Genomic DNA, 27,123 nt, shown 5'->3' with positions numbered 1-27,123 from the left:
ATGGGGGCACAAGAAAGGGTCACAGGCTTGGGTACCATGAAGGTCCTGTAACCGAAGCAAGAGTGGAATGATGTGGGAGAAATCACGTTTGCGTGAATAGAGGACTAAGATGTAAGGAACGTGAGAAAGCTTGTGTAAGTAACTTTTTTTTTTTTTAAGAAGCTTGGTTTGGAAAGGGAATATTTATTCATTTATTCATATACCATATTTGTTGGGTGTTTATTGTGGGTCAGGCAGTGTACCACTTGCTGACGAAATTGCACTGAACCAAAGCAGACCAAACCTCTTTACTTCATTTGTCTGAGTGAGGGAATGATGCCCAAGGGGAGAACATGGAAGGCGTGAGGGGAAGAGAGAGCAGAGTGTCTGAGGGACAGTGAGTGTGACTGATGTGAAATGAGTAAGAGTGAGAGGAATAGGAAATGATGCCAGAAAAGTAGCTTGGGCCAGAGCATTTAGGGCCATATAGGCTGTGAATCTGACTTCATAATTTATTAATTAAAATAAATACCATGATGAGTGATGCGAAATCCTTATAGGGTTTGGAGCAGCAGAATGATATGATTAAATTTTTATCTTGAAAGTATTTTTCTGGATGCTGTAGGAGGGCAAGTGTTTAGGCAGGGAAGTTGGTTTGGAGGCTATTGTAATAGTCCAGACAGGAGATGATGATTGTGTGAATTAGGCTGGTAGCAGCAGAGGGGTGAGAAGCCGTAGAGGGTGTATGTATTTGCTGATGAATTCTCTGTGGGCGGTGAGATGTAGAGAGTGAGAGAACAATCTGGGTATTTTGGTTGGATCCACTGAGTGAATGGGAGGGTCAGTCACAGTGGAAAGATTATGAGGAGAGCAGATTTGAGTGAGAAAAATCTAGATTTCAGTTTTGGCCATGCTAAGTTTTAGAGGCTTATTCATATCCAAGGAGATATCTTAGTTGGAAACATGATTCTGGAGTGCATTCAGTTGGTTGGAGATATAACTTGGCGGTCGTCAGCATACAGATGGTAGTTAAACCAGAGAAGATAAAATAGGGAGCGAGTGGAATAAAGAACAGAAGAGGCCCCCAAGTATTGACGTCAAGGGCACACCAACCTCTAGCGCTCAGGAAGATGAGGCGCGTGCAGCAAAGAGGCCTGTGAAGGGGCAGTGATGGAGGAGGAAGCACAGGAGGGTGGTGTTCAGAAGCCAGTGAAGAAAATCTTGTGAGTCCGAGTAAGTCATCTGTTTTCAGTGCCTCTGAGAATTTGAGTGAGATGAGCAGCTAAGATTAACCGTTATATTTGACTGTGTGGAGGCCGTCAGTAACCTTCCTAAAAGCAGCTTTTGGAAGAAGCTTAGTGGGAGTCAGTTTAGGAGAAAATTGAATTAGAAAATTTGAAGACAGTGAGTATGGACAATTCTTTCTTTCAAGGAATTTTGCTGTAAATGGGAGTAGTGATATGAATACAGACTAATCAGCAGATTGGTGGGGGAAGACGAGATAATTCTCGTTGTTTCTGTTTTCTTAATGAAGTAAGAAGTGAAATTGTTCTCTGAGTAAAAGGAGGGACAGGCAGGTGTTGGGGGCTTGAAGAGAGAGAATGAGGTATGAAATAGTCATCTTGAGAGTGGGAGAGTGGGAAATGTAGAATAATTAACAGTCATTACTGAGGGTTCGTCGAGATCTGTGCATGAATTTAAAGCAAAGTATCATAATCATAACTGTGTTTTATTTTCAACTATATTCAGCTGTTTCGGTATAGGCATCAACTAGGTTAAAAAAGTGGGTTTAATTAGAGTAGTGTTTTGCCATAGAAGAAGGAAGGAGCAAAAGAGTTCAGTCCACAGGAAGGAATGATTAATATGGGTAAGGAAGGACCGTAAGACATGGGTGATGGGGGGAGTGACAAGGGTAATGGGTAAGGAAAAGGCGGTAGATCAATGGACTTGGTTCTGAAAGTGTGAAAGAATTGTTGTATTGGGGAAAGCGTGTTGCAAAGAAAGATAGCATGCAGGTGTTCAGAGGATGGAATGCTTGTAATTGAAGTTTGGAAATGGTGACTTTACTGGCAATTGTAAAATCAAGGGTATGGTTATGGGAAGGAGTGGCTGAGGTCAGTTGAGGAAAAGATGGTTGGAAATGGAGGGAATGAGGAACTGAAAACACCATACTCTTAGGTGGCCAGGAATTATCAAGTTACCTGTGAATGTTGAAGTTACCAGGAATTATCACAGGAGTAGTAGGGAAGGAAGAGACAGTGAACCAGGTGCCGAAATCTTCAATGAATTATGTAATTTTGAGATCACAGGATAACTGCAGCAAGCAGGAATAGCTAATGGTGTATCCTATGTCCAGTGCTTCAGAGGAGCCGGGTGGACTTGTAAAGGACACAAGAAGTGGTGATGAAGAGTAAGAAATTCTAAGCAGGGGAAGGGTTTGGGAAAGGTGGGCAGGTTTTGTGGTGTTGATGGAGACCCATCAGAGAGAATGAAGCTGCGAGTTTGGAAGATGATCACTGATTAGAAAGGCTTGCATTTTATTTTGTGATGACTGGTAATGAGGGCAGTGAGAAATGGCTGCTGGGTAAGGTTATGTTTACCAAACTGTATTTAGTACGTAGCCTCCCATGTGGTGTTTTATTGATTTCTGATTTTGAAATAGTGCAGATGGGTTCCGATTCTCATTTCTGCCTTCACCTTCTGCCTAGGTTGATAACCACTGGGTTGTAATATGTATGAATGAAGATCACTTAGAATTTAGTCTAAAATTTTAAAGAGCAAAAATTTGGAAGGGAAATAAAGTGACTGAGGTGATTTGGAGATAGGTTAAGGAAGTCTTTTTGTTGGAATTCATTTAAAGAAACAAAATGAAAATTTAAGCCATAATACTGTTTAAATAAATATCTCTGCTTTGTAGTTTGAAAATTAGTACTGATTCTTTTTTTCCAGAGGAAGAAGTACTACCTAGTGACGTGAAGAAACAATTGACTTCAGTCTCTGAGGAGATGATAGATCTGGCTAAGCATCTTCCTGATACTTTCGAAAAACTGGAAGATCCACAGAGGTTAAATATTTCTGTTTTTATCAATTCTGTTTGTTCTTATTGCATTTTCCTATATATAGTGAAGAATTACTGTTCATTAGGGTAGGCTCATGCTTGCATACATGCACGCAGACTGATGTATAAATCTGAGAAATATCTTTCCAATTGTTAAATTGTGCACAAAAAGTTTGAGGCTTTTCTGTCTGCTTTGTAGGATGTTTTATGAAGCAAAGCAAAATAAAACTCCTAAGTTCACATGAAAGAAAATATTGAAGATTCGAAGTTGTCTCTTTCTGTTTATGCTCATTTTTCATTTAATTATATTTATAGTTTGGTTACTTGAAATCTATAAATAAAAGCAACTTTTAGTAGCTTCATTTTTCTGGCTATTAAGTGATTATTATATAAAGAAGTCTACCTCATCAGCAGACAGTTAAAACAAGAGGCATTTAGATTTTAAAGACTATTTTATAGCTGAAGCATTAGATAACTTGAGATATTTGGATTAACAGACATTGGACTACTGGTGCCCAGCAGCTGATTCTTCTTGGAATCAGGCCTGGCTCTGTCCTTAATTGCTGAATGACTCCCTTGTTAAACCTCTAAAAGCAGGAGTGCTCTTGAACAGTGATTGATTATAATGTGGTAATAAAATTTTGAGGCCAAAATCCTTTGTATGAATGTGAAGTAGTTAGTTGAAATAGAATTCTGACTGACAAAATGCAATGTTAATGTATTCTTTTTTGGATGAGATTTGTGGTAGATTTTGATGGATTTCAAAGTATTAGGTAGAAATTCAGATCTTTTTCAAAGTGATTTTCCCCCTAGCAATTTGTTTCAGTAGTTTTTATGTAACTTTGAGAATTTCTGAAAGAAATAACTGTCAACTGGGGAAAGGTACTAATAACGCTATTTCATATTCATTTTTACATTTTTCCCTCCATGGAAGAAGAAAAATCACCATTTACATGAAAAATTACTGTTCACATGCATTTCAGATTTTTTCTAGGAATTAGAATATCTATTGAATGTAAATTACATGTGCTTAATGCTTTGCTTTGTAATATCAACGCTAAGTAGTTTTCTTAAAATTTGAGAATGGGGAATACTGGATTCATTTTTTTAAAAAAAGATTTATTATTTATTTATTTATATTTGGCTGTGTCGGGTCTTAGTTGCGGCCTGTGGGCTCTTTGCTGTGGTGCACGAGCTTCTCTCTAGTTGAGGCGCAGGAGCTCAGTAGTGGTAATGCACGGGCCCAGCTGCCCCACAGCATGTGAGATCTTAGTTCCCTGACCAGGAATCGAACCTGCATCACCCGCTTTTGGAAGGTGTATTCCTTACCACTGGACCACCAGGGAAGTCCCTGGATTCATTTTTAATAAAGGTATATCTTGTAAAGTTTTAGTGTCAAAACAAAAACTAGTTAAATCTCTTATTTCAGGTTTTTTGTAAAAGTCTCCGGTATTACTTCACTTATGTAGATTACACTTCTAAACCAGGGGAGAACAAAAAAGGCCTCTGAACAGCCAAAATACATGCCATAAACATGAATTCAAGTTCACTTAACTGCACTTCCAGTGGACTGCGTGAGGCCACATTCAGAGCATATTTGCTTTTCATTTATAAATACAGTTTGACAGGCTTGGATATCTGCTTAACATGAAAATCAGGTATGGATAAGGAATGACACCATAAACAATTAGTTTGGGACAAAACACTACTGACACTTTAGTAAGCACGCAAGTCAGCCGTTGAATGTAGAAGTACCTTGCTGTACTAAAGAGTAGCCCAGAAGCTATAAGCATATAGTGGGTATTAGGGTATGAAGAGCATCTTTAATCCAGTGTGTCCTTTAAGTGAAGATCTTCTTCTTTTAAAAAGCATTAAAACTTGTCCTTAGAGTTAACCCAATTAAAGTTGAACTCACCTTTCTTAAATTTTTTTTTAGGGTTTCTGTACTATTGAAGGATATTTCAGAAAATCTGTATTCATTGAGGAAGATGATACTTGGTTCTACTGAGAATGAACTGAGGCCCAGCAGTAATTTTCACTTATTACCGTTGGAAGAGCCCACTGCTGGTGAAGTACAACAGAAACGAATTAGAGAACATAAAATTTTTACTGAAGTTACAGATGAAGCATGGGACACAACACCTGATAATTTAATTAAACATGATGGAGAAAATGTACTTGCAAACGAAGTAAAACAAGAAGAAGATGGATTTGAAGATGAACTAGAAGATAATAAGTTGGAAGAGACTCCAGAAAGAGTTTGTATCATGTCATTAGATATTACAGAAGATGAACTCCAACGTTTGGAACAACAGGATCAGGAAAAACATCTTGGTGATGTGACTTGCAAATCTCCTGAGGTACTAAATACAGTAAAGAGAAAACAATTTTCATTCATGGTAGTGGTTGGCTGATTTTTTCTGTAGAGGGGCAGATAGTAAATATTTTAGGCTTTGCAGACCACACAGTTTCTGTTGTTAACTGCCCAGTTCTGCCAATTCAGTGTGAAAGCAGCTATAGACAAATAGCCTGTCTGCATTTCAGTAAAACTTTATTTACAAAAGCAAAAAGTGGACTGGGTTTGCTACTCCTGACTTACTATAATAAGCAGCATTTTATAGTGGAAAGATTTTTAGTGTCAATACACATTTGTTATAATTTGCTAAGCATTTCTCCTACCTAATATATACCTCTTCTTTTTGTGGATTCCCTACATATCTACTAGGGATTCTCTTCCAAACTTGATTTTTGAGAGTAGTTTTATTTCTTCATATGGGTTTTCTTCACTTGATAGTCTGAGAGGGTTTCTAATAAACTGATGTTTTTGCTTGACACTAACCTTTACTGTCATCTAGAGTCAGAAACCTACATTTTTTTCTTGATAGATTATTGTTAAGCATTCTATATTTTCTCTCAAGTTCATGTTTAGGTTTCTAATTATTATGTTCTGATTTGATTAGTTTAATTTGTGAGATTATGTTTTTCTGTTGGCTAACAAGCATATTTTTTGAAATAGTGAAGTTGTATTGGAGGAATCGTTGTGTTTCTTTTATTGTAAAGACAAAAGAGACATATAGCTGTATAATTTTTACTTCATTTGTTTTTCATTAATTAAAAAATTACCTTTGTTGCTTATGTTTGGTAGAATTTTATACATTTTCTTTTATAATAACTAAGTTTTAAGTTTTTAAAATTAGATTTGAAAGTCATTTAATAGGATTATTTCCTCAGTTTTCTAATGACAGAGTCTCAGTACTTCTCTGTGTTTGGTAACTATATTAGTAATCACTTCTGTCAGTATATGAATGCACTTTATTTTAACATTGTTTTCATACCAACCATTTGTAAAGCAGATTCTTCTTTTGGGGAATATCTTTTGCTAACATCTGCATTACCTTTTGATTTTCTAGAAATTTTGTATTAGTTATTCACTTTAAAGTGATACGTTTCATACAGTGGCATAGAATTGTGATCAGGATTTCATGATCTGACTCACATCTTTTACTCCAATTATTGCCATTTTTTATTGTGTAATAATTATTAGCATTTAAAAAATTCATTAAAGACCCACACAGCAAATAAATAATGATTTAAAAAATAAAAGATTTTTTCTTTCCTTGTATAAAACTTACTTTAAAATCTTCTTTAAAGCTTAATTTTTGCAGGTTAATTAAGGCTGTACTTCCTTTTCCTACTTCCAGTTTAAAGATTAGCCTTCTTTGAGGGTCCTTCTGTATTTCTTTTGTGGGTTTCTTTTGTACAGGTTTCTATCCTTGGACACCTGCTTCGCGGGGATTGCCATGTTATTGTAGTTTCGTCATAACCAGGTATTGGCAATAGCTGAATAAATAACTTATCTGACCCTGTTTTTCAAACATCTGTAGATGGCTATTTGCAAAATAACAATATTTAAAGGTATTATTACAATCATAGTAGCTTTTTTTTATCTTTTAAAAATCAGTGGCTGTAAGAGAACAACTGTAGTTCCTGGCTTTGTACAGAATTTTTCAAGATTGCAAACAGGTTCTTGTAATCAAAAAGTTTGGGAAACACAGTTTGAGATTTTTTTAACCATAGGTGAGCTTGTCACTCTGTACTCTCATTTAGAGAGTGTGGGCTTTATTTCATGTCTGTTTGTCTATCTTGTTTATCTTTCCAATTATATTTCTTTTTTCTCTTTTAACTTGGTTCTTTGTTTCTTTCTTTGTTTCTATGTTTATTCCTCCCTACCATTGTCTCTCTCTTCCTTTTTATCTACCTGTCATATAAACATATAAATATATATTATAAATTTATTTATTAGAGAAGAATAGGAAGTAGTCTAAAGTTATTTAGCATACAGGAACTTTATTTTGTGGAAAAGAGAGTATGGAGTCAATTATGCTGGAAATTAATGTTTGAAATTTTTTTTTTTTTGTCTTCCAAGGATAACGAAGAGGATATATCTTATGTAATTGAGAGTGATGAAGATTTAGAAATGGAGATGCTTAAGGTATGTTCAACATTATGGAAAATTACTTCCAGTTCTTTCCAAGGGACATTAAGTAAGTAAAATATTGCCTAATTCTAAACTGGTCCCACCACAATGAGATTGCTATCACTTATGTAACATTAGATTTTGTTTTCCATTTCATATTTCTTTATATCTTGGTATGGTCTATGAATAATGTAGTAGTAGTAGGAGTAGTATACTAATTTTTACATAGTAGAAAACAGTAGTATGTTTTCTCTTCCCTCTTAGGTCACTTACTTTTAATCTTTTCCTGGAACATGGGTAGTGATTCAGCTCTCCAGTATTGAAATAGGTTTCTCTTTCTTCCCATCCATGTATATCCACTTTTATTTGGAGGTTCTGTTTTTATACATTCCATATTCTTCTTTACTTCCTTTGATTTTATTTGCTGTTTTCTATTATATATAATTTTCTAATGTTTTAAATGGTTCAGTTTTCCCCTATTTTGTTATCAAAGTTGAAAATATCATTTAATAATTTATGTATTTTCTACTTCACCTGACCTCGGGTTTCTTTGTCAGGTCTTATGAATCAAGGATGGAAAATTAGAAAGAAAAGCCTAAATTTTGCTAAATAAAGTGAAAAATGAAGAAAAACACAGAAGTTCACCATTATGCATACTTGTTAGTCCTCATCTTTAGGTTGATGTGATTTTTCTTTTTATGAAATGAGATTAAGTTCCTGATTCTTTAATTTTGAGACAGTGTAGTGGGTAGTGATAGGAATGTGGATTCTGAATGTAAATGTGGGTTCAAATTCTAGCTTCTCCCTTTATCAGCTGTGTGACTTTGGGCGAGTTTCTTAGCTTTTTGATACTCAGTTAACAGTCGTATTTATTATTAAGGTGTTACTTTTTGAAGAGTTTACTAAAGAGCCTGGCATTTCCTAAGTGTTTATAATAAACATTAGCTAACAATAATAAAAGAGTGTACATACTAAACCATGTTCCTTTAGTGATGAGCCATTTCTCCGAGGAGTGCTGTTAAAGTAGTGCATTTATAGGATAGTTGTGGACTTTCACAACTTTATATTATATATTGAACCTCTTAGAAGGCACCCTGGGTGCCCATATGAGAGAACTTTATTTCCAAAATGCTTTTCTAAGTCTGTTTGTTGACTTGAATAAAAAATCAGGAAGAAAATCATTTGTTTTTCCTTTTGTAGGCCTGAAATGAATACAATTTTAAAAAAACCTTTAAAGTCAAACTTACTAAATGGAAGGTTTAATATAAAGAGAAAATGAGAACTGTGGTTTAATAATTCTTCCTGTCATTTCTCAGTTAGAAATTTTACAGATGAAACAATTTTGAAATATCCTTAGGTTCGTTAAATAGATAACCTTGATTTAGGGGAGGAAATCAAATATCAAGCCAAAATGAAAACAAATAAACTTCATTTCACATTTGTAATATTCCTTTCCTAAAATTATCTGTCTTTTGTTGTTGTTTTGACAACTCCAAAAACACATTTATTGTTTGCTTATAGTTTAAACCTTACGCTTACTCAAAAAGAATGTGACTGACACATGATATAGAGAAACTCATTACAAAAATAACATTAAAACCCACATTTACCACTTCAGAATTGAAAGCATTGAAATATGATAAAGAAAAAAATGTTTTAAATAATCTAAATTCAAAATTTATGGTAACTTTCCCTGGGGGCAGTTCATTATATGGTATTAATGAACCCTGTTTATGCTGGCAGTATTCCTCTTTGGCCTTGTGCCTTAGAAACCATTCTTGAGCACATATTTAAACTGGAGCACACATGTTCTTTTGTGGTATTGCTTGCACATCTGCCAGCTTTGAACTAAATTGTAGGCTCTGTTAATAATACTCCTTTTGTGTTCGCTGAAAAAGATACAACACTGTCAATGATTTTGCTTTTAAAAATTCTTTTAAACGTTCAGTCTTTAGAAAACCTAAATAGTAGCACAGTAGATCCAAATCATTCAAAATGCATAGAAATGGAAAGAAATCTGGGTCTTCCTTCTGAAGAAGATGATGAAGATGAGAATGAAGCCATTGAAGAGGAAGAAGTTGTTGATGAAGGTAAGCACTGTAATATGTTTGAAACGACTCATCTCTGATACCTACCACTGATTTTAATTTAGGGTCCAGGTTTTAAACATTTTGGAGGTCAATGATTTTGTGGCATGTAGTTAATTAGGTCCTAGAAACTTGTCATTAAATCCCTTAGTGCTTTGGTCTTCATAAAGCACAATGTTACTATTTAGAAGAGTAAAGTAATAGAAGTGTTGTGTCATTTGGTGAACATGGTGATGTGAAACTTTTCATCCTAAATTTTATATTTTGTTTGTCAAAATCATAAAAAATCATTAATAAGAAATCGTAAATTAATTATATTAAACATTATTGTAAATGGCATAGGTACACAGTGTCTGTCCTTCAGGAGCTTATTACTTAAAATAAATGACACAGTGTCAAATAGCAAAATGGACTAATTTTCATCTTGTATATGCAAACTCTAGTAAAGAATCCACTAAGTGAATCTTCTGTCATTTAAGTGATATGATACTCATTATGACAAGGTGTGGGTGTCTTCTCATAGAGTAGAACTCCTTAGAGCTAGATTTCATCAATGTTAAAATGTGGAAAATTTAAAATAATTTTGTAGATGGAAATACATGAAAATGTTAAAAAAGTTTTTTTCCTATGTTTTCTTGTATTAAATATGGACAAATATTCATTTGTTTAGAAATGAATTATCTTGACTCTTTGCTTTGCTCTTTCTCGGCCCCCATGAACCCTTCAACCTGAGGAAAAAATGAAAATCAGTGGGGTGAAATTAATGTCATTCCATTCTGCTATGCAGTTGGAATTTTGGTCAAAGATTTGGTGGAATGGTAATTAAAATGAAGATCTTGTTTTATCTATAGATTTTATTTGTGACAGTAATGTGATTTCTGCTTACTATTGATTGGAAGTTGGTTATATTATAAAATTTGGATTGGCGTTTTACTTGCCCTTGTTGGCTCTAAATGTTAGTTTTTGAAAGTATAGCAAATTCCAAAACATTGTTTTTTTACGGGGCTGGCAAACTGAATCACAACAAAGTTCTAATCCTTAGTATTAGGTAACTAATCAAAGGGTTTACCTGGAGTCATGACTGGTACCCAGAGGACAAAATTGGGTGGATTTAAAAGACAACAGTGACCTTTGGTACCTACCACTATATTCTTTAAAAGAAGTCAGCGAAATAAAACTTACTCCCTCTCACTTTGTGTACTTCTATTTTAATGTAAATGTCCGTTTTATTTTAAGACTGTTGGTTACCAGGACCTACTGCAAAGCAAATTAATTGCCTCAAGACCTACTTTGGCCATTCTAGTTTTAAGCCGTGAGTATAATCTCAGTTAATTAAGTTGCATATTTACTGTTTTCTTCACAAAGGAAAAAAGGCAAATAATCCATCCATTTAACAGTAAAAGCACAACTTCATTATAGTTTATACATGCCATACTGTATTTTTTCTAAGTGACTACAGAATTATTTTGAAGTAATATTTATGTAAAATTCATATCTGCAGATTGTTTTTATAAGTGGGGAAAATGGTTTTCCTTACTATAGAGAGTTCTGGGTAGAGACATTAATAAATTAATTTAATGCTGACTTGTATTTTATTATATATGTATCTGTGTGCCTGTCTGTGCATCTCATTGTCCAAAGCATGTTGTTGTAATAGAAATTCGTTAGACAATAGTTTGAAAAACAGTGATAATCATATCAGTTTTAACATATTCAAAGGTATTTACATCCAAGGGGGCACATTTATAAGTATTAAAATGAGAGGAATACAAATGAGATGAAGAACAAGTAAAGTTGAATAAAACTAATAAGAATGTAAAACTCTAGACTGTATTTTTTCTATTTTGGGAATTTAAAATTTAATCCATGGAAGCATTTCTTTCATTTTTCCTTTTGATCTTAAAACATAAAAAAAAAATTAAACTATGTCCTACACATAGAAAAATGCACATAAGTGTACATATCAGTGAATTTAAGATCACCTTTCCAGTTGATTTTTCCCTCAACATTTTATTAAAAGAAATTTCAAAGATAGGTTAGAGTTGGTTTTTTTTTTACTATGAATGCCTGTATATTCACCATTAATTCACTGTTAACATTTTATTATACTTGCTTTATTATATATTGATTTTCTCTCCACTTTTTAATCCATTCAATTTTTAAAATGCATCTCAAGGTAAACTGTAGACATCCTTACACTTCCCCCTAATTACTTTAGCATGTAAATCATTAACTATGGTTAAATATTTATTTAATTTTTAAACTTCTGAGCTAAAATTTACATACAAAGAAATGGTTAAACCTTAGGTGTTTAACATTTGCAAATCTTAAGTGTACATGTAACCTAAACCCTTTTAAAAATATGGAACATTACAATCACTCCAGAAAGTTCCCTCATTTCCCTTCTTAGTCAAGCTTTTCACCTAGAGCATTTCTCTTATTTATTTTAAATCAGTGACTCTGTTGGATATCTAGGATGAAGCTGGAATTTATGTTATACTTTAGCTATATGTAATAAAATTTAATACACATATGAACAGAAGTCCTAGTTGTTCAGTCAGCTTGAATGGGAGGTTGGTCAAATGGGGCTTTTGTTTTCCAGTTCCAGGGTTCTTATATTTTTATTGAAGCTCAAAAATGTAAACAAAATTCTGGAGGAAGTGAAAAAATTAAATGGATTTCAACTTGTCCCTTGGGTTTCTTGTTAGTAAAACAGAGCAGCTTTTTGCTTTTCATCCTCCAGGGTTCAGTGGAAAGTGATTCATTCTGTATTGGAAGAAAGAAGAGATAATGTTGTTGTCATGGCAACTGGTAAGTTGTACTTAAGCAAATAATCTAATCCTTTAAAAAATAAAACTTCAAGATTTTGACATGCTTAGTCTTTCCACAAACTCTCAGAATACAAATATGTATACAAATGGTGTGAAATGTAGAAGAGAGTGAGCTGAGGGTAGATGCTCAAATTTATGCATGAATTAACTCTTAGGAAGGTAGCACATTAGTAGTGACTGTTCATCTCATACAAGTATATCGTAAAAAGAAATCAAAGTACTAAGGATTTAGTTTTATTTGTCTGAATGTATTATTTTTATTTTAAGGGTATGGAAAGAGTTTGTGCTTCCAGTATCCACCTGTTTATGTAGGCGGGATTGGCCTTGTCATCTCTCCCCTTATTTCTTTGATGGAAGACCAGGTGCTCCAGCTTGAGTGAGTAATGCTTTCATTGCCACATTACCACCCTTTTTTTTTCTTCCTGTGAAGGAAATATTTGATTTATCATGTATGTTAAAATCTAGTTCGCAGTAACACATTGCTAAAAGTGTTGCTTTGTCTTTATTAGTAATAAATGACACTTTAGTGGAAGAGCTTGTATACTTTCTTGAGTTCTCTGTAATCCAAGGCTGCCAGATGGCCCCGAAAAAAATTTTTAAAAAGCAAATTTTATGCCAGTTTACACTACATATCACAAAATTCTTTTCTCTTTTGGTTACCCTTCTTTAGCCTAGTGTGAAGTATATACATGGAAGTGTAGTTTTTAGTTGTGAAAAATTTTAAATTTCTTTCATCTGAGCCTGCAATCTTTTTGGGAAACCCACCTTAACAGCCTGTCTTCTAATACAGCCTTTGAAGGAATTTATTTATCGAATTAGTGAGTTACAAAAAGAGATTGCAAAGAAGAAGGATGTACATCATTATATTTCTTTGTTCTTTCTCACTTAAACATGAAGTTGATATTTGTAGTGTGCACATGGTCCCAGAATATTTGTTTTTCTTCTTACAGAATGTCCAACATTCCAGCTTGCTTTCTTGGATCAGCACAGTCAAAAAATGTTCTAGACGATATTAAATTGTAAGTAATTTATATGATTTCTGATCGTGTGGTCAAGTGTCTGTGGTATGTGGGAAAATTTTGTACACAAAAAATTTTTATTTAATGCATGGGCAAAATATCTATAATTTAAAAATATACTTCCTTTTTATAGTATATTTATGGAACTGTTAATTTTAAAATCTTTCAAACTCAGAGAAATCTGTTATGTTCAGTTCTTGGACTGGAAGGCTAGCATTATTATGATAGAATTGTAAAATTTTGTTTTGGAAGAGAACTTGGAGAGTATCTAGTATTGTCTCATTTCACATATGAGGAAACTGAGGCCCAGAGAAAAGAATTTGCCCAAAGTCACCTAATGAATTAATGGCTGAGTGGGGACTGGTTTCTAGGTCTCTTACCCCACCAATCCTGTCATGACATAATTCCTAACAAGAATAATGTCTCAGGCACATAGAAGTGTGTGTATATATGTATTAACATGTATATGCATATATATTAATACACATTCACATACATTTACTGAGTTTTAATAAATGCATACAAATATGTAACCTAAACTTTTAGCCAGATGTAGAATATTACTGTTACTCCAGAGAGTTCCTTCATGTTCCATCCCAGTCTGTCCTTCTATTCACCATCCTAAAGTGAACCAGTGTTTTAAGTTTTTCTACAATGCTTTTGTTTTGTCTGTTATAGAACTTCATATAAATGAAATCATACAATGGGAACTCTTTTAAGATTTCTTTCCTTCAGCATCATGTTTTGACAGTTCCCCATGTTCTTGCATGTATCAGTAGTTAAAAAAAAAATCAGTGGTATTTTATTATATGAAATTACCACAGTTGTGTTTTCATTTCCTTATTGATGGACACTTAAGCTGCTTCTAATTTTGGAAAATTACTAATAAATCTGCTATGAACATTCCTATATATCTTTTTATTTTATTTCTTTTTTTTTTGCGGTACGTGGGCCTCTCACTGCTCTGGCCTCTCCCGTTGCGGAGCACAGGCTCCGGACGAGCAGGCTCAGTGGCCATGGCTCACGGGCCCAGCCGCTCCACGGCATGTGGGATCTTCCCAGACCGGGGCATGACTTCCCAGACCTGCGTCCCCTGCGTCGGCAGGCGGACTCTCAACCACTGCGCCACCAGGGAAGCCCTTATTTTATTTCTTTCTTTTTATTTTTAATTTTATTTTTGGCTGCTTTGGGTCTTTGTTGCTGTGCACGGGCTTTCTCTAGTTTTGGTGAGCGGGGGCTACTCTTCGTTTTGGTGCGCGGGCTTCTCATTGTGGTGGCTTCTCTTGTTGAGAAGCACAGGCTCTAGGTGCATGGGCTTCAGTAGTTGTGGCTCGCGGGCTCTAGAGCTCAGGCTCAGCAGTTGTGGCGCACGGACTTAGTTGCTCCGTGGCATGTGGGATCTTCTCGGACCAGGGCTCAAACCCGTGCCCCCTGCATTGGCAGACGGATTTTTAACCACTGTGCCACCAGGGAAGTCCCAGTGTATACAAATTTTTGTACGGACATATATTCTCATGTCATCGGTATAAACCAAGGAGTGGAATGACTGGGTCACGTAGTGGATATATGTTTAACCTTTTTATTCTAATTGAGGTAAATTTACATAATATAATATTCACCATTTTAATTATTTTCAAAGTGTACAGTTCAGTGGCTTTTAATACATTCACAGTGTTGTACAACCATCACCACTATCTAATTCCAGAACATTTTCAGAACCCACCCCCAAAACCTCCATGTCATGAAGGAGTCACTCCCTATTGTCCCCTCCTTCACTTCCTTTCCGTCACTAATCTTTCTGTCTCAATGATTTGCCTGTTTTGGACATTTCATATAAATGGGCTCATACAGGATGTGGCCTTAATGTGTCTGGCTTCTTTCACTTAGTGTAATGTTATCAGTACTTCATTTCTTTTTGTGGATGAATAATATTCCATTGTATAGACATTTCATATTTTATATATTCATTCATCAGTGCTGGACATTTAGGTTGTTTCTACTTTTTGGCTGTTATGAATAATGGTACTATGAATATTTATGTGTAAGTTTTTATGGGAACATGTGTTTTCAGTTCTTCTGTGTACATGCCTAGGAGTAGGATTGCTGAGTCATATGATACTTCTGTGTTAACTTTTTGAGAAACTGCCAGATGTTTTTGAGAGTGGTTGTACTGTTTCACATTCCCACCAGCAGTGTCTTAGAGTTCCAATTCCTCCTCATCTCTGCCATCACTTGATATGGCCATTCTTTAATTTTAGCCATTCCAGTAGGATGTCAGTGTGTTTTTAATTTGCATTTCCTTAATGACTAATGATGTTGAGCATCTTTTCATATACTTATTTCTTTGAGGAAGTGTTTATTTACATCTTTTTGCCTATTCCTTATTTTTGTTTTTTTCTTATGAATTTTGATAGTCATTTATATCTTCTGAATATAAATCCTTCATTTGGTATATGGTTGTCAAACATCTCTTAGTTTATGATTTCTCTTTTCATTCTCTTAACAGTTCCTTTAAAGAGCATCACTTTTTCATTTTTATAACGTCCAGTTTGTCAATTTGTTGTTTTATGGATTTTGCTTTTGCTTTTTGGTGCCTCACTCATGATCACAAATATTTTCTTTTTTATTTCCTTCTAAAAATGTTATAGTTTTATTTTTTTTATTTTTATTTTTTGCGATACGTGGGCCTCTCACTGCTGTGGCCTCTCCCGTTGCGGAGCACAGGCTCCGGACGCGCAGGCTCAGCGGCCATGGCTTACGGGCCCAGCCGCTCCGTGGCATGTGGGATCTTCCCCGACCGGTGCACGAGCCCGTGTCCCCTGCATCGGCAGGCGGACTCTCAACCACTGCACCACCAGGGAAGCCCAGTTTTATGTTTTACATTTAGATCTATGACCCATTTTGTGTACATTTTGTATATTGTACCAGGTATTGATTACAATTCTTTTTTTTTTTTGCATAGGCATATCCACTTCTTCCAGCTCCATTTGTTGAAAAGACTGTCCTTTCTGCACTGTATTTCTTTTGCACCTTTGTGAAAAATAAATTGACTAAATATATGTCGGTTTATTGCTACACTCTTTATTTTCTATCAATCTGTTTGCCTGGATTGGTGTCTTGAGTACTATAGCTTTGTAATAAGCCTTGAAATAGGTAGTACAAGTCTTCCACGTTTGTTCTTTCAGAATTTTTTTTTGTTTTTGGTCTATTCTGGGTTCTTTGTATTTCCATAAGTATTTCAATATCACCTTTTCAACTAAAATGCCAGCTGGGATTTGATTGGGTTTACCTTGAATCTAGATATCTAAGAATTAGCTGTCTTTATAATTCTTATCAATGTTTTACACTGAAGAAACTGAGGCACACTGAAGAAACTGAGGCACAGTGAAGTTAAGTACTTGTCTAAGATCACTTAGCTTGTAAGAGGTAGAACTGAGATTCAAACCTGAATAGTCTGGCGTCAGAACTAATTATTTATACGGTTTCCTGTGTTAACTAGACTGAGTTAATTTCATGAGATTAAAAGCATATCTGTTCTGTTCTTAATTGTTTTGTTCCAATTCCTAGTGAAAGCACCATGCCTAGCACACAGTAGATTAAATATTTCATAGACTTTTCATATAGAACATTGTTTCATTTTATTTAATTTGGTCTATGTCTTCATTTGGTAGAATGGAAAAGAGACTATACATATTTTGCCCTAGCCCTAACCTTTATTGCAGACATTGTCTTAATTAGGATTCTATCTGCCCAGAATGGAAATCAGTCACACTAGTTTAAGCAAATACTGAATTTTATATTAAGGATACAGGAATGTCTTGTGGATCCCTCTGAAAAGAAATTAGCCAGCCCTCAGGAAGAGACTGGAATGGGTATTAAAAATACAGTAGGGCTTTCTTTTTATCCATAGCCTCTGTGTGTATTCCTCATTCTTCTCTCTGAGGAGGTGAGCATTCTCTGCTTTTCTAGTTACAAAATAGATTGCTCTGCAGCTTCTTTTTGTTTCTTTTAACACGTTACAGGTCTTGACACTTGGAGACTGAGTGGTTGTTTCTTGGTTAGACCCCCAAATTCTAGGACAGAGCCTAACTGACTTGATTTTCATATGCTGTCTGTCCCTGGCCCGAGAAGATGTAGGCAAGACAGCAGAGTACACAGGAGAAACATGGGTGCTATAGATTTAATCATGGATATGGGGGTCAAGGGTAGGATAATGGGTGGATTGCTAACACATAAAAAAGGTTTACTCTAGGCTTGATCATTTAACTCAAGCCACTGTAGTTTTGGGGCTAGACTGCTGGAAATCAGAATCTGGCTTCTAATGGCACCTTATGCTGAGTACTTCCTGGCTGGTATTGCCCACGTTTGTTTTGATGCATTGAAGTGAAATCAAAGAACCAGAAGATGTGCATCTCTACACACATATAACATTCATTTTGTTTTTAATAAGTGGCATAATATACTATTTAAAAAATTATCAGGTGTTACGGTTTTCAGTTGTATTCATTGGGTGATTGTTTTTATATTTCCTTTCCTGTTTCTTTGTTTGTTTTTACAGAGGCAAATACCGGATTGTGTACATAACTCCAGAATTCTGTTCAAGTAACTTGGACCTACTCCAGCAACTGCAGGCTAATATTGGTAAGTGGTATGATAGAATCTTTATAAGTATTTATTAAATTGAGATATTCTTTAAAGTTAAGCTTATGAATGGATACCGGATGTTACTTAAAGTTTATTTCAAACCTTATCTCCTCCAGGAAATTTCTGCCTCTTCAACGTGGTGTCTCTCCTGTCCTTTCCCAAAGTATCCTGTAATTCGCTCTGCCATAGAAGTTAGGGTCCTGCATTGTAATGACCTGTCTATATATCTGTTTTCTTCTGCTAGACTGTAAGCTTTTCAGAGAAAAATGCCATTGTTATTTCTTTATATTTCCCGAGTGCAGTGCCTGGCACATAGTAGGCATTTAAATGTATTGTTGAATAAATATTGAATCTTAGATTCTGTGAAATTATCATTTCCTCTTTTTCATATTCTGAATCTAAATTAAGTCAGTGTAGTGGTTCTCTACCCTTGTTGTTCATGAGAATCACCTTTCAAACTTTAGAAAAATGTCAGATCCTCAAATCTTGAAAATTGTGATTTAATGCACCTGGCTCGAGGCTGTGGCATCTGTAGTTTTTTTCACAGGTTATTCTGATGTGTAGTCAGGTTAGAAACCACAGTACCTTTGATTATTTGCTATCAGTGAGTATGATTAATTTAAAAAATTAGATAGTCAGAGCCTGTGTCCTAGAAAATGTAAATATAGAATTAGTTAAAAGCTGGTATCATTTTTTTTTTCTTTTGTGATTAAAACATTTCTGTCAGTTTTTTGCTTTTTTTTTTTGCATTACGCGGGCCTCTCACTGTTGTGGCTTCTCCCGTTGCGGAGCACAGGCTCCGGACGTGCAGGCTCAGCGGCCATGGCTCACGGGCCCAGCCGCTCCGCGGCATGTGGGATCCTCCCGGACCGGGGCACGAACCTGCATCCCCTGCATCGGCAGGCGGACTCTCAGCCACTGCGCCACCAGGGAAGCCTGGTTTTTTGCTTCTTGATGGTTAGGCTCAGCTATCCAAGAGTTGCAGTCATGGCTTCTATTGTAATTGCGCATATTTCAAACATTCAGCTGAACCAAACAATCTTTGCTTTCTAATGTAATATGATCTCATTTTATAATTATCTATTAAAATAATTCCTAACAGGTAGTTTTTTAACACTGCAGTGTCTCATTTAATGGTTACTTGCATATAACTCTAGGAAAGCATTTAACAGTTGTTCTAACAATATAGTGAAAACAAATACCTTTTAATATGTGTTAAATATCAACAAAAGAATGAGGACAGAAATTAGCATTTGATTAAATATATTATCAAAAATTGCATCCATCAGCTGTTAAACTCCCCTGTTGCCATGTTATATTTTTGCCTTAAATGGAAAACAAATTTGATGTGTGTCCTATTAGGTTGTATGAAGTTCTTATGAATATTTCACTTTAGATTAAACCCAACAACCCTAGGTATATAAATTCCATGGTTTTACTGCAAAAGTTAGGGTCTATGTCCATAGTGGTCTGAATATGTTTTGCTCCATTTTAGTATTTGTTTTGTTTCTGTGGTGGAGTTAATCCAGTATTTACTTAGATCCTTTTGACAGGTAGTTCTATTTCTCTATTTTAATTTTTTTCTAAAGGATTAAATTATGAACACTGCAGTTATTAGAGCTGCGTACTCTGCATAAAATGGATGAAAATGCTCTTTTTGGTTGACTGTCAATGTTGAACAAAATAGAATAAATTCTTTTTGAAATACTTTTATTTAACTTTTATTTGCAGGAATTTGTAAAACGCTTGCAGCAGGGAATATACTCAGAATTTTATTTGTACAGTAGTTTGACATTTAGCTATTCAGATTTATGATTTTTATGATGTGTTATTATTTAAGTAATATGGGTTTATAACAGAAGCAGCAAACAGAATTTTACATAGAGACACCTTAAAAGCAAACACACCAGTAATTGTCTTGTAACTTTGGAAGTAGCCTTGAATGACAGGTGTGCCAAAATGAAATATGTCCTGGACCTGGGCAGAGACTTGGACTTGTACGTTTAATGTGGAAGTTGGCAGAAGCTTGCCTCAGCTGCTTGTGAATGGCAAAGTTTAACTCGATTAAAAGCTAGTTAGTTGGACTTCCCTGGTTGCGCAGTGGTTAAGAATCCACCTGCCAATGCAGGGGACACAAGTTCGAGTCCTGGTCCGGGAAGATTCCACATGCCACAGAGCAACTAACCCCGTGTGCCACAACTACTGAGCCTGCACTCTAGAGCCCGCGAGCCACAACTCTGAGTGCATGTACCACAACTACTGAAGCCCGCATGCCTACAGCCCGTGCTCCACAACAGGAGAAGCCACCGCAGTGAGAAGCCGGCGCACCACAACTAAGAGTAGCCCCCGCTCGCTGCAACTAGAGAAAGCCCACATGCAGCAACGAAGACCCAATGCAGCCAAAAATAAATAAATACATAAAATAATAAAAATAGATAAATAAATAAAAATTCTTCTTAAATTAGCTAGTCAAACCTATAATTATAAGGAAGGTTTTAAAATAAAGGAGGAGCTGTCATCTTAGTTTTAATTTATTTAATTTAAAATCTGGGTCATGTAGTTTCTAAACCCAAATAAGTATAGTGGTAACATTGAATTTGTCCCAGCCACTCAGGAAATAGAAATTTGATGTGATCAACCTGTATTTGTTCATATTTAGTAGGTTTCTTTTTTTTCTTTCTTTATTTCTTTTTCTTCTCCAACTCATTGTACTTGGTAATCTCAATGAATTGTAATTATTTGCTTGTCTGTCTGCCTCCTCTTTTAGAATTATGAGCTCCTCAAAATCATGGATTGCATTTTACTAATCATTTTATACCTAGAAGAGTGTTTGGAACATAGTGGGAATTTAATAACTATAATAATAATAGCTTATTTTTTTATTGAGCTGTCTTTTATGCCAGCCCCTATCTTAGCATTTTACATGAATGATCTAATTTAATCTTCAGAATAACTAAAAAATGTTAGGTACTTTTATTACCTACCTTATGCTTGTGGGAAACTGACACTTGAAAGCTTAAGTAACATGCTTAAGATAATATAAATAGTAAGCCAGGTTATGCATCTAGGTAGTCTAACTCTAGAGCACATGTTTTTAATCATCTCACTAGTGGCAAAACATTATAAATTCTCAGATAAGCATCAAGTAGTGATCATCCCCATTGAAGGGAAATATTATTTTTGTCTTAAGTATTAATTTGGTGATCGAGGGCAAAAGCACTGCTGTCACTACTTTGAAATATCTGAAGACGTTTTAGTGAATGATTATAAAATAAAGCCCTTTTCTGAAATGCGTTACTACACACTGTTGATTCTGTTTCAGTGTGGGTGTGTGGTGTGAGGGCAGAGTAGAGGCGTTGCTCGGGAAGAGAACAAAGTACATTCCTTCTTACCTACTTTGTACATAATGAGATTTAGTTCTTCCCTTACCATTTTATATTAGAAAACGTGGATGTCATCCGTTTTCCAGAACTGGCATTACAGAGGAACTCTGCAGTGTAATATGTGATCAGTCACGGACAGTGATGCATTTAATCTTAGTATGAAATACGCTGAGTCTTTCTATCTCTCTTTTTTTGGTTGTTTTTACTGTATTTATTTATTTTTGGCTGCGTTGGGTCTTCGTTGCTGCGCACGGGCTTTCTCTAGTTGTGGTGAGCGGGGGCTACTCTTTGTTGCGGTTCGCGGGCTTCTCATTGCAGTGGCTTCTTGTTACGGAGCACGGGCTCTAGGTGCGCGGGCTTCAGTAGTTGTGGCACACGGGCTTAGTAGTTGTAGTTGTGGCTCACAGGCTCTAGAGTGCAGGCTCAGTAGTTGTGGTGTACAGGCTTAGTTGCTCCACGGAATATGGGATCTTCCCAGACCAGGGCTCGAACCCGTGTCCTCTATTGTCAGGAGGCTTCTTAACTACTGAGCCACCAGGGAAGCCTCTCTATCTCTTTTGATAGCTAATCCATGAGATAAAATTGAAAGTATTACCAAAGAGAAAGGGAACAGCTCTTTTTTTTAGGGCATTATCGTTGCAAATGAGTGATAGCTTTGAGGACAAAGTAATAGTAAGTAATTTCTCTGAGAAATAATGATGAAAGTTAAAATTCAATAAATACGTTGTTTGAAAAATATATATCTCTCTTTTATCCATATGCCTTTTATCCATATATCTCCCTTTGCCTATTTTCAATAATGATTTTTGGTGTTATCTGATGTTATTTATGCTTATATTTTTATATGACCCAAATACTTTGATTTGAATTATTTATACTACTTTCTGTAATATTTATATATTCTAATGAAGATGGTGGTAACGATTTAGATGCGTTTATTACTTTTTTTGAACTCTATTTTCTCCGTTTACATAGTTTTCTTTTTTTATAGGGATCACACTTATTGCTGTGGATGAGGCTCACTGTATTTCTGAGTGGGGACATGATTTTAGAAGTTCATTCAGAACTTTGGGCTCCATAAAGGAAGTACTCCCATCGGTAAGCTTTGCCAAGTGCAATGTCTTGAAATGACTTTCTTACCAAGGGAGAGTCCAGGATTGGGGAATGGCCAAAAAGCTGAAGATTCCTCTATGAAAGGGCAAATGGATGATGTAAGCAGGGGAAAGATTTTTTTAAAAAATTCTAACCTTGACTTCCTTCTAAGCTTGGCATGTAATTTATTGAGGAATACTATAGAGCAGGACTTGGCAAACTTTTTCTGGTTCTCACACTTTGTTTCCTAATTATAAAGAACAGGAAAGTTTTACATGAGTGTTCTATATGAATGGCATATTTTATACGAAGAGCTTAAAAACTTAAAATATTGGCAACCATTTTATTTTTAAAAATTATGGATTCACAGGCAATTGTAAAAAAAAATGTACAGGGATGTCCTATGTACTGTTTCCCCAGTGGTAATATCTTGAATAACTGTAGTATAGTATCAAGTAGGTATATGACATTGCTACAGTTTATTCTTAGTTCACTAGTTTTATAAGTGTGTATGGGTATGTATGTATATTTTCCTATACAGTTTTATCTCATATGTATGTTTGTATAACTTCCATTGCAATAAAGATACAGAACTACTCCATTACCATAGGCTCCCTGGAGCTGTCCTTTTACAGGCATACCCACCATTCCCATCACCCCTAACCCTAACCCCTGGTGACCACTAATCTGGTCTCCATTTGTATAATTTTGTTATTTCAACAATGTTAAATAAATTGAATTGTATGGTTCGTCACCTATTGGAACTGGCTTATGTGAGTAAACCAAAAAAAAAAAAAGTGTTAGAAATTATTTGTTATTCTTTTGATAGATTATCTAGTTCAACCTCATTTCTTATTAAGCGTGCTTATTGAGAGCTATCTTAAATATAGTTTCTTTTTTCTTAGCTCTTCTCATAAAGATTTGATTGGAGCAGACATTACAATAAAACAAAACAAAAGAACAAAAAACTTGAATGTAACACTTAGCAAGGATATATTGGAAGAGAATCAAAGTAATGTGAATTGAGCTCCAACTATGGGACTGGCCTTGGGTCAGTGTTTTGTTTTGTTTTTTTCTGCGGTACGTGGGCCTCTCACTGTTGTGGCCTCTCCCGTTGCGGAGCACAGGCTCCGGACGCACCGGCTCAGCGGCCATGGCTCACGGGCCCAGCCACTCCACGGTATGTGGGATCTTCCTGGACCGGGGCACGAACCCGTGTCCCCTGCATCGGCAGGCGGACTCTTAACCACTGCGCCACCAGGGAAGGCCCGGGTCAGTGTTTTTATCTTGGTTAACCCTCATAACAATCCAGCAACATAAATATCTTCATTACTTTCTTCTTCTAAAAAAATTTTCTTAATATAATTTTTAAAGGTTACATTCTATTTACAGTTATTACAAAATATTGGCTCTATTCCCTGTGTTGTACAATACATCCTTGAGCCTGTCTTAACACCCAGTAGTTTGTACCTCCCACTCCCCTACCCCTGTGTCGCCCCTCCCCACTGCCCACTAGTTTCATTACCTTCCTCTTGAAACAGTTCTTCTCATACCAGTAGGATAGCACACTCCCTGGTTCTCTTCCTTCCTTATTATCTCTTCTTTCTCAGTTTCCTCTGCTTATTTCTTTTCATCTCCCTGCCCTTTTAACGTTGGCATGCCTAAAACCTTAGTCTTTGGACCTGTTCTCTTTCCTCTCTGTACTTACTTCCTTGGTCATTTCAACCAACATATGGTTTTAACTAAAATCTATATGCTGACAACTCCCAAATTTATATCCTCACCCTGAATTGATACCAGCAATGTATGAGTGGTTCAGTTTCTCTCCCTCCTTTTTAGCATTTGCTGTTACTATTACTATTTTTTATTTTAATCGTTTTATGGATTAATATATGTACACACACACACACACACACACACACACACACTCTCTCTCTCTCTCTCTCTCTCTCTCTCTCTCTCTTACATAAACGTTAGCTGCCTATTCAACATCTCTCTACTTCGATGCCTGACAGGCATCTGGAACGTAACCTATTCTTAACTTCCTGATATTCTCTCCACCCCAGAACAGCTCTTCCCTCAATCTCCCCCATCTCATTTAGTAGCAGCTGCATCCTTCTGGTGCTCAGGCCAAGATTTTTGGAATTTTCTTCCACCCTTCTTTTTCTCTTACAGTCTACCCCACATTTAAACAGTAAAGAAATCTCATGAGGTCTTCAGAATATGTACAGAATCTGATCACTTCTCTCTTGATCTCTGCTACCACCCTGGTACAAGCCACCGTCTCCTTTCACCTGGCTATTACAGCAGTCTCCTGGTTGGTCTGTTTTCACTCTTACCCTCCTTAGTCTATTTCAATACAGCATCCAGAGTGGTATTTCAAAAATGTTAAGTCAGACAGATCATGTCTCCTGCTCAGAACCCTCCGGTTGCAGACCATTTCACTCTAAATAAAGACAGACACTACATATCTTAAATGATCTGGCCTTTATTTTCTCTTTGACCTCATCCTCTGCTACTTGTCTCCTCATTCACTGGCTTCTAGCCGTACTGTTTGTTTTCATTGATATTCTTCAAAGGTGCCAACCGTGCTCCTACTTTAGGGCTTTGTTCCCACTCTTCGCTCTCCCTGAATAATTTTCCCCTGGGTAGTTCACATGGTGTATCCCTCACTTTTCTCAAGTCTGCTGAAATATTAGCTTTTTTTTTAGGCCTCCTGGGCCACCATATTCAAAATTTCAAATTAACTTCTCTCCCCCAGCTCTCAGCTTTCCTCATATTCCTTTCCTGTTTTTAAAATAGCACTTATCTCTGTTTAACTTAACGTATTAAGAATACACTTTGTCTATTGCCTGTGGGTCCCCACTAGAATATTCTTTGCTGATTTGGTTTATAAAATCTACAACAGTACCTGGCACATAGTGAGTGTTCCATAAGTAATGGGGTAAATGAATAAATGAATTTCGATGAGAAAGCTGAGAATGTGAGAAGTAACTTTCCCACACAGGCAGTGAGTGGTAGGGCCGGGCAGTGCTCCACAGTAGGACACTATGCTGGTTTCTAAAGCAAATGACTTAAAAGAAGTTTAAAATAGTTTCTGCCCTAAAGTAGCACATAGTCCAGTAAAGGAGTTTAGATTCATATTTACCTATAAAAGTAGAAGCAATAGTACCAAACAATAAATGGTGTATGGAGCAGTATGAATAATATAGAAAGATTAATAGTACCTGTATAGAGAAAGAAGATATTTGCATGGCGAAAGTCACTAGGCTCAGGTTCCTTGAGGACTGCTTTCTATTAATTTAGAACGGTTTAAAGTAAGCTTTTAGAAACTAGGAAGATTGCTTTCTTGAATCCTTTCCTGGGCGTTTGATTCTAGAAGGATTGTGTTAGAGGAGTTTTAAATGTTTTATGCAGTTCTGAAACACTTTTCAGTGTGGAATTAAGTCTTTTATTATGTCAGGCTGTGGACTCCATTCGATTCTTTTCATTTCTTGGGATGATTCACTGTAGCACAGGTTGTTCGTCAAGCAACGGCTGAGAAAACCTTTTTCCCCTAGTGTTTTCATGAATTCTCTTTATTAGCTAAGTGATGAGAAATGCCACCTGGTGGTTGTAGGACTCTCATTTTCCTCACTGTTCTCCGTGCTTTTTTTCTTCTAATCACAATCACCCTGGGACAACTGGCATAAACCCACAGTGCTTCACACCATATTATTTCAGTAAGTTCAAAAATAGCAAAAAATCATTAACTCATTGTGCATAAAGATTCCCATTTGGAGAGAATCTGACAAAATGAGTCCCAAGAAAGAGCAGCCAGGTAGAAAGCTTTACATCAGCCTCAAAATTCTGAAATTCAAATAAGAGGAACTGTGAGAAACGTGAGACATGTTGGATCTTCCCATTAGTTTCTCCCCAGCCCTTTCACAAAGATCAGCACATAGTAGACACTCAGGAACTATCTGGAGTTAGTGAATGAAGGAATGAAGCATGATATTATAGAGTACATAGATTAACTATACATAGATTAGAGTACATAGATTAACTTCTAACTATATTAGAAGCAGATATAGTTCTTGGAATTCGTAGATGTGACACCATTGAAGTGTATGTCTAAGGCATTCCTAAATTTATAGTCACAAGATTAATTTACATTTTGTTGCTTGTTTTAACAAAACTTGGTACTTATTACCAAAGAAACCAAGATTTGCCAACTGAAAGATCAAGTTTCATGAGTTAAGAACTTGATATAACTGAGTGACAGGGTAATTTATCACCCACACCAGTTTGCTTTTGAAAATGAAAAGGTGCAAGCTATTAATAACTATGCTGTAATGACAGAATAAACTGAGAGTATCCCAGCAAACCAGGCTGTATGGACACCTTTCTCCTAACCAGCCTGTGTGTTATTTTTACACTTCACTGTAGTTTATAACTTTTTTTTTTTTGCGGTACGCGGGCCTCTCATCGCTGTGGCCTCTCCCGCTGCGGAGCACAGGCTCTGGACGCGCAGGCCCAGCGGCCATGGCTCATGGGCCCAGCCGCTCCGTGGC

The 27,123-nt window shown here is 36.0% G+C and overlaps 1 protein-coding gene across 1 annotated transcript in view; it reads left to right on the top strand.

The window, feature by feature from the left end:
- Positions 1-27,123, top strand: part of WRN (WRN RecQ like helicase) — a 134,263-nt gene that overhangs the window by 49,689 nt on the left and 57,451 nt on the right. Inside the window, exons 8-17 of the mRNA XM_060136512.1 lie at positions 2,929-3,043; positions 4,974-5,397; positions 7,464-7,529; positions 9,463-9,604; positions 10,838-10,913; positions 12,345-12,412; positions 12,700-12,808; positions 13,383-13,451; positions 18,010-18,092; positions 22,470-22,576. Coding sequence (XP_059992495.1) covers positions 2,929-3,043; positions 4,974-5,397; positions 7,464-7,529; positions 9,463-9,604; positions 10,838-10,913; positions 12,345-12,412; positions 12,700-12,808; positions 13,383-13,451; positions 18,010-18,092; positions 22,470-22,576 — 1,259 coding nt within the window. The remainder of the gene's footprint in view (positions 1-2,928; positions 3,044-4,973; positions 5,398-7,463; positions 7,530-9,462; positions 9,605-10,837; positions 10,914-12,344; positions 12,413-12,699; positions 12,809-13,382; positions 13,452-18,009; positions 18,093-22,469; positions 22,577-27,123) is intronic.

This window comes from Lagenorhynchus albirostris, chromosome 21, assembly GCF_949774975.1.
Source record: "Lagenorhynchus albirostris chromosome 21, mLagAlb1.1, whole genome shotgun sequence".
Classification (NCBI taxonomy): Eukaryota; Metazoa; Chordata; class Mammalia; order Artiodactyla; family Delphinidae; genus Lagenorhynchus; species Lagenorhynchus albirostris.
This window is presented reverse-complemented; position numbering and strand designations above follow the sequence as displayed.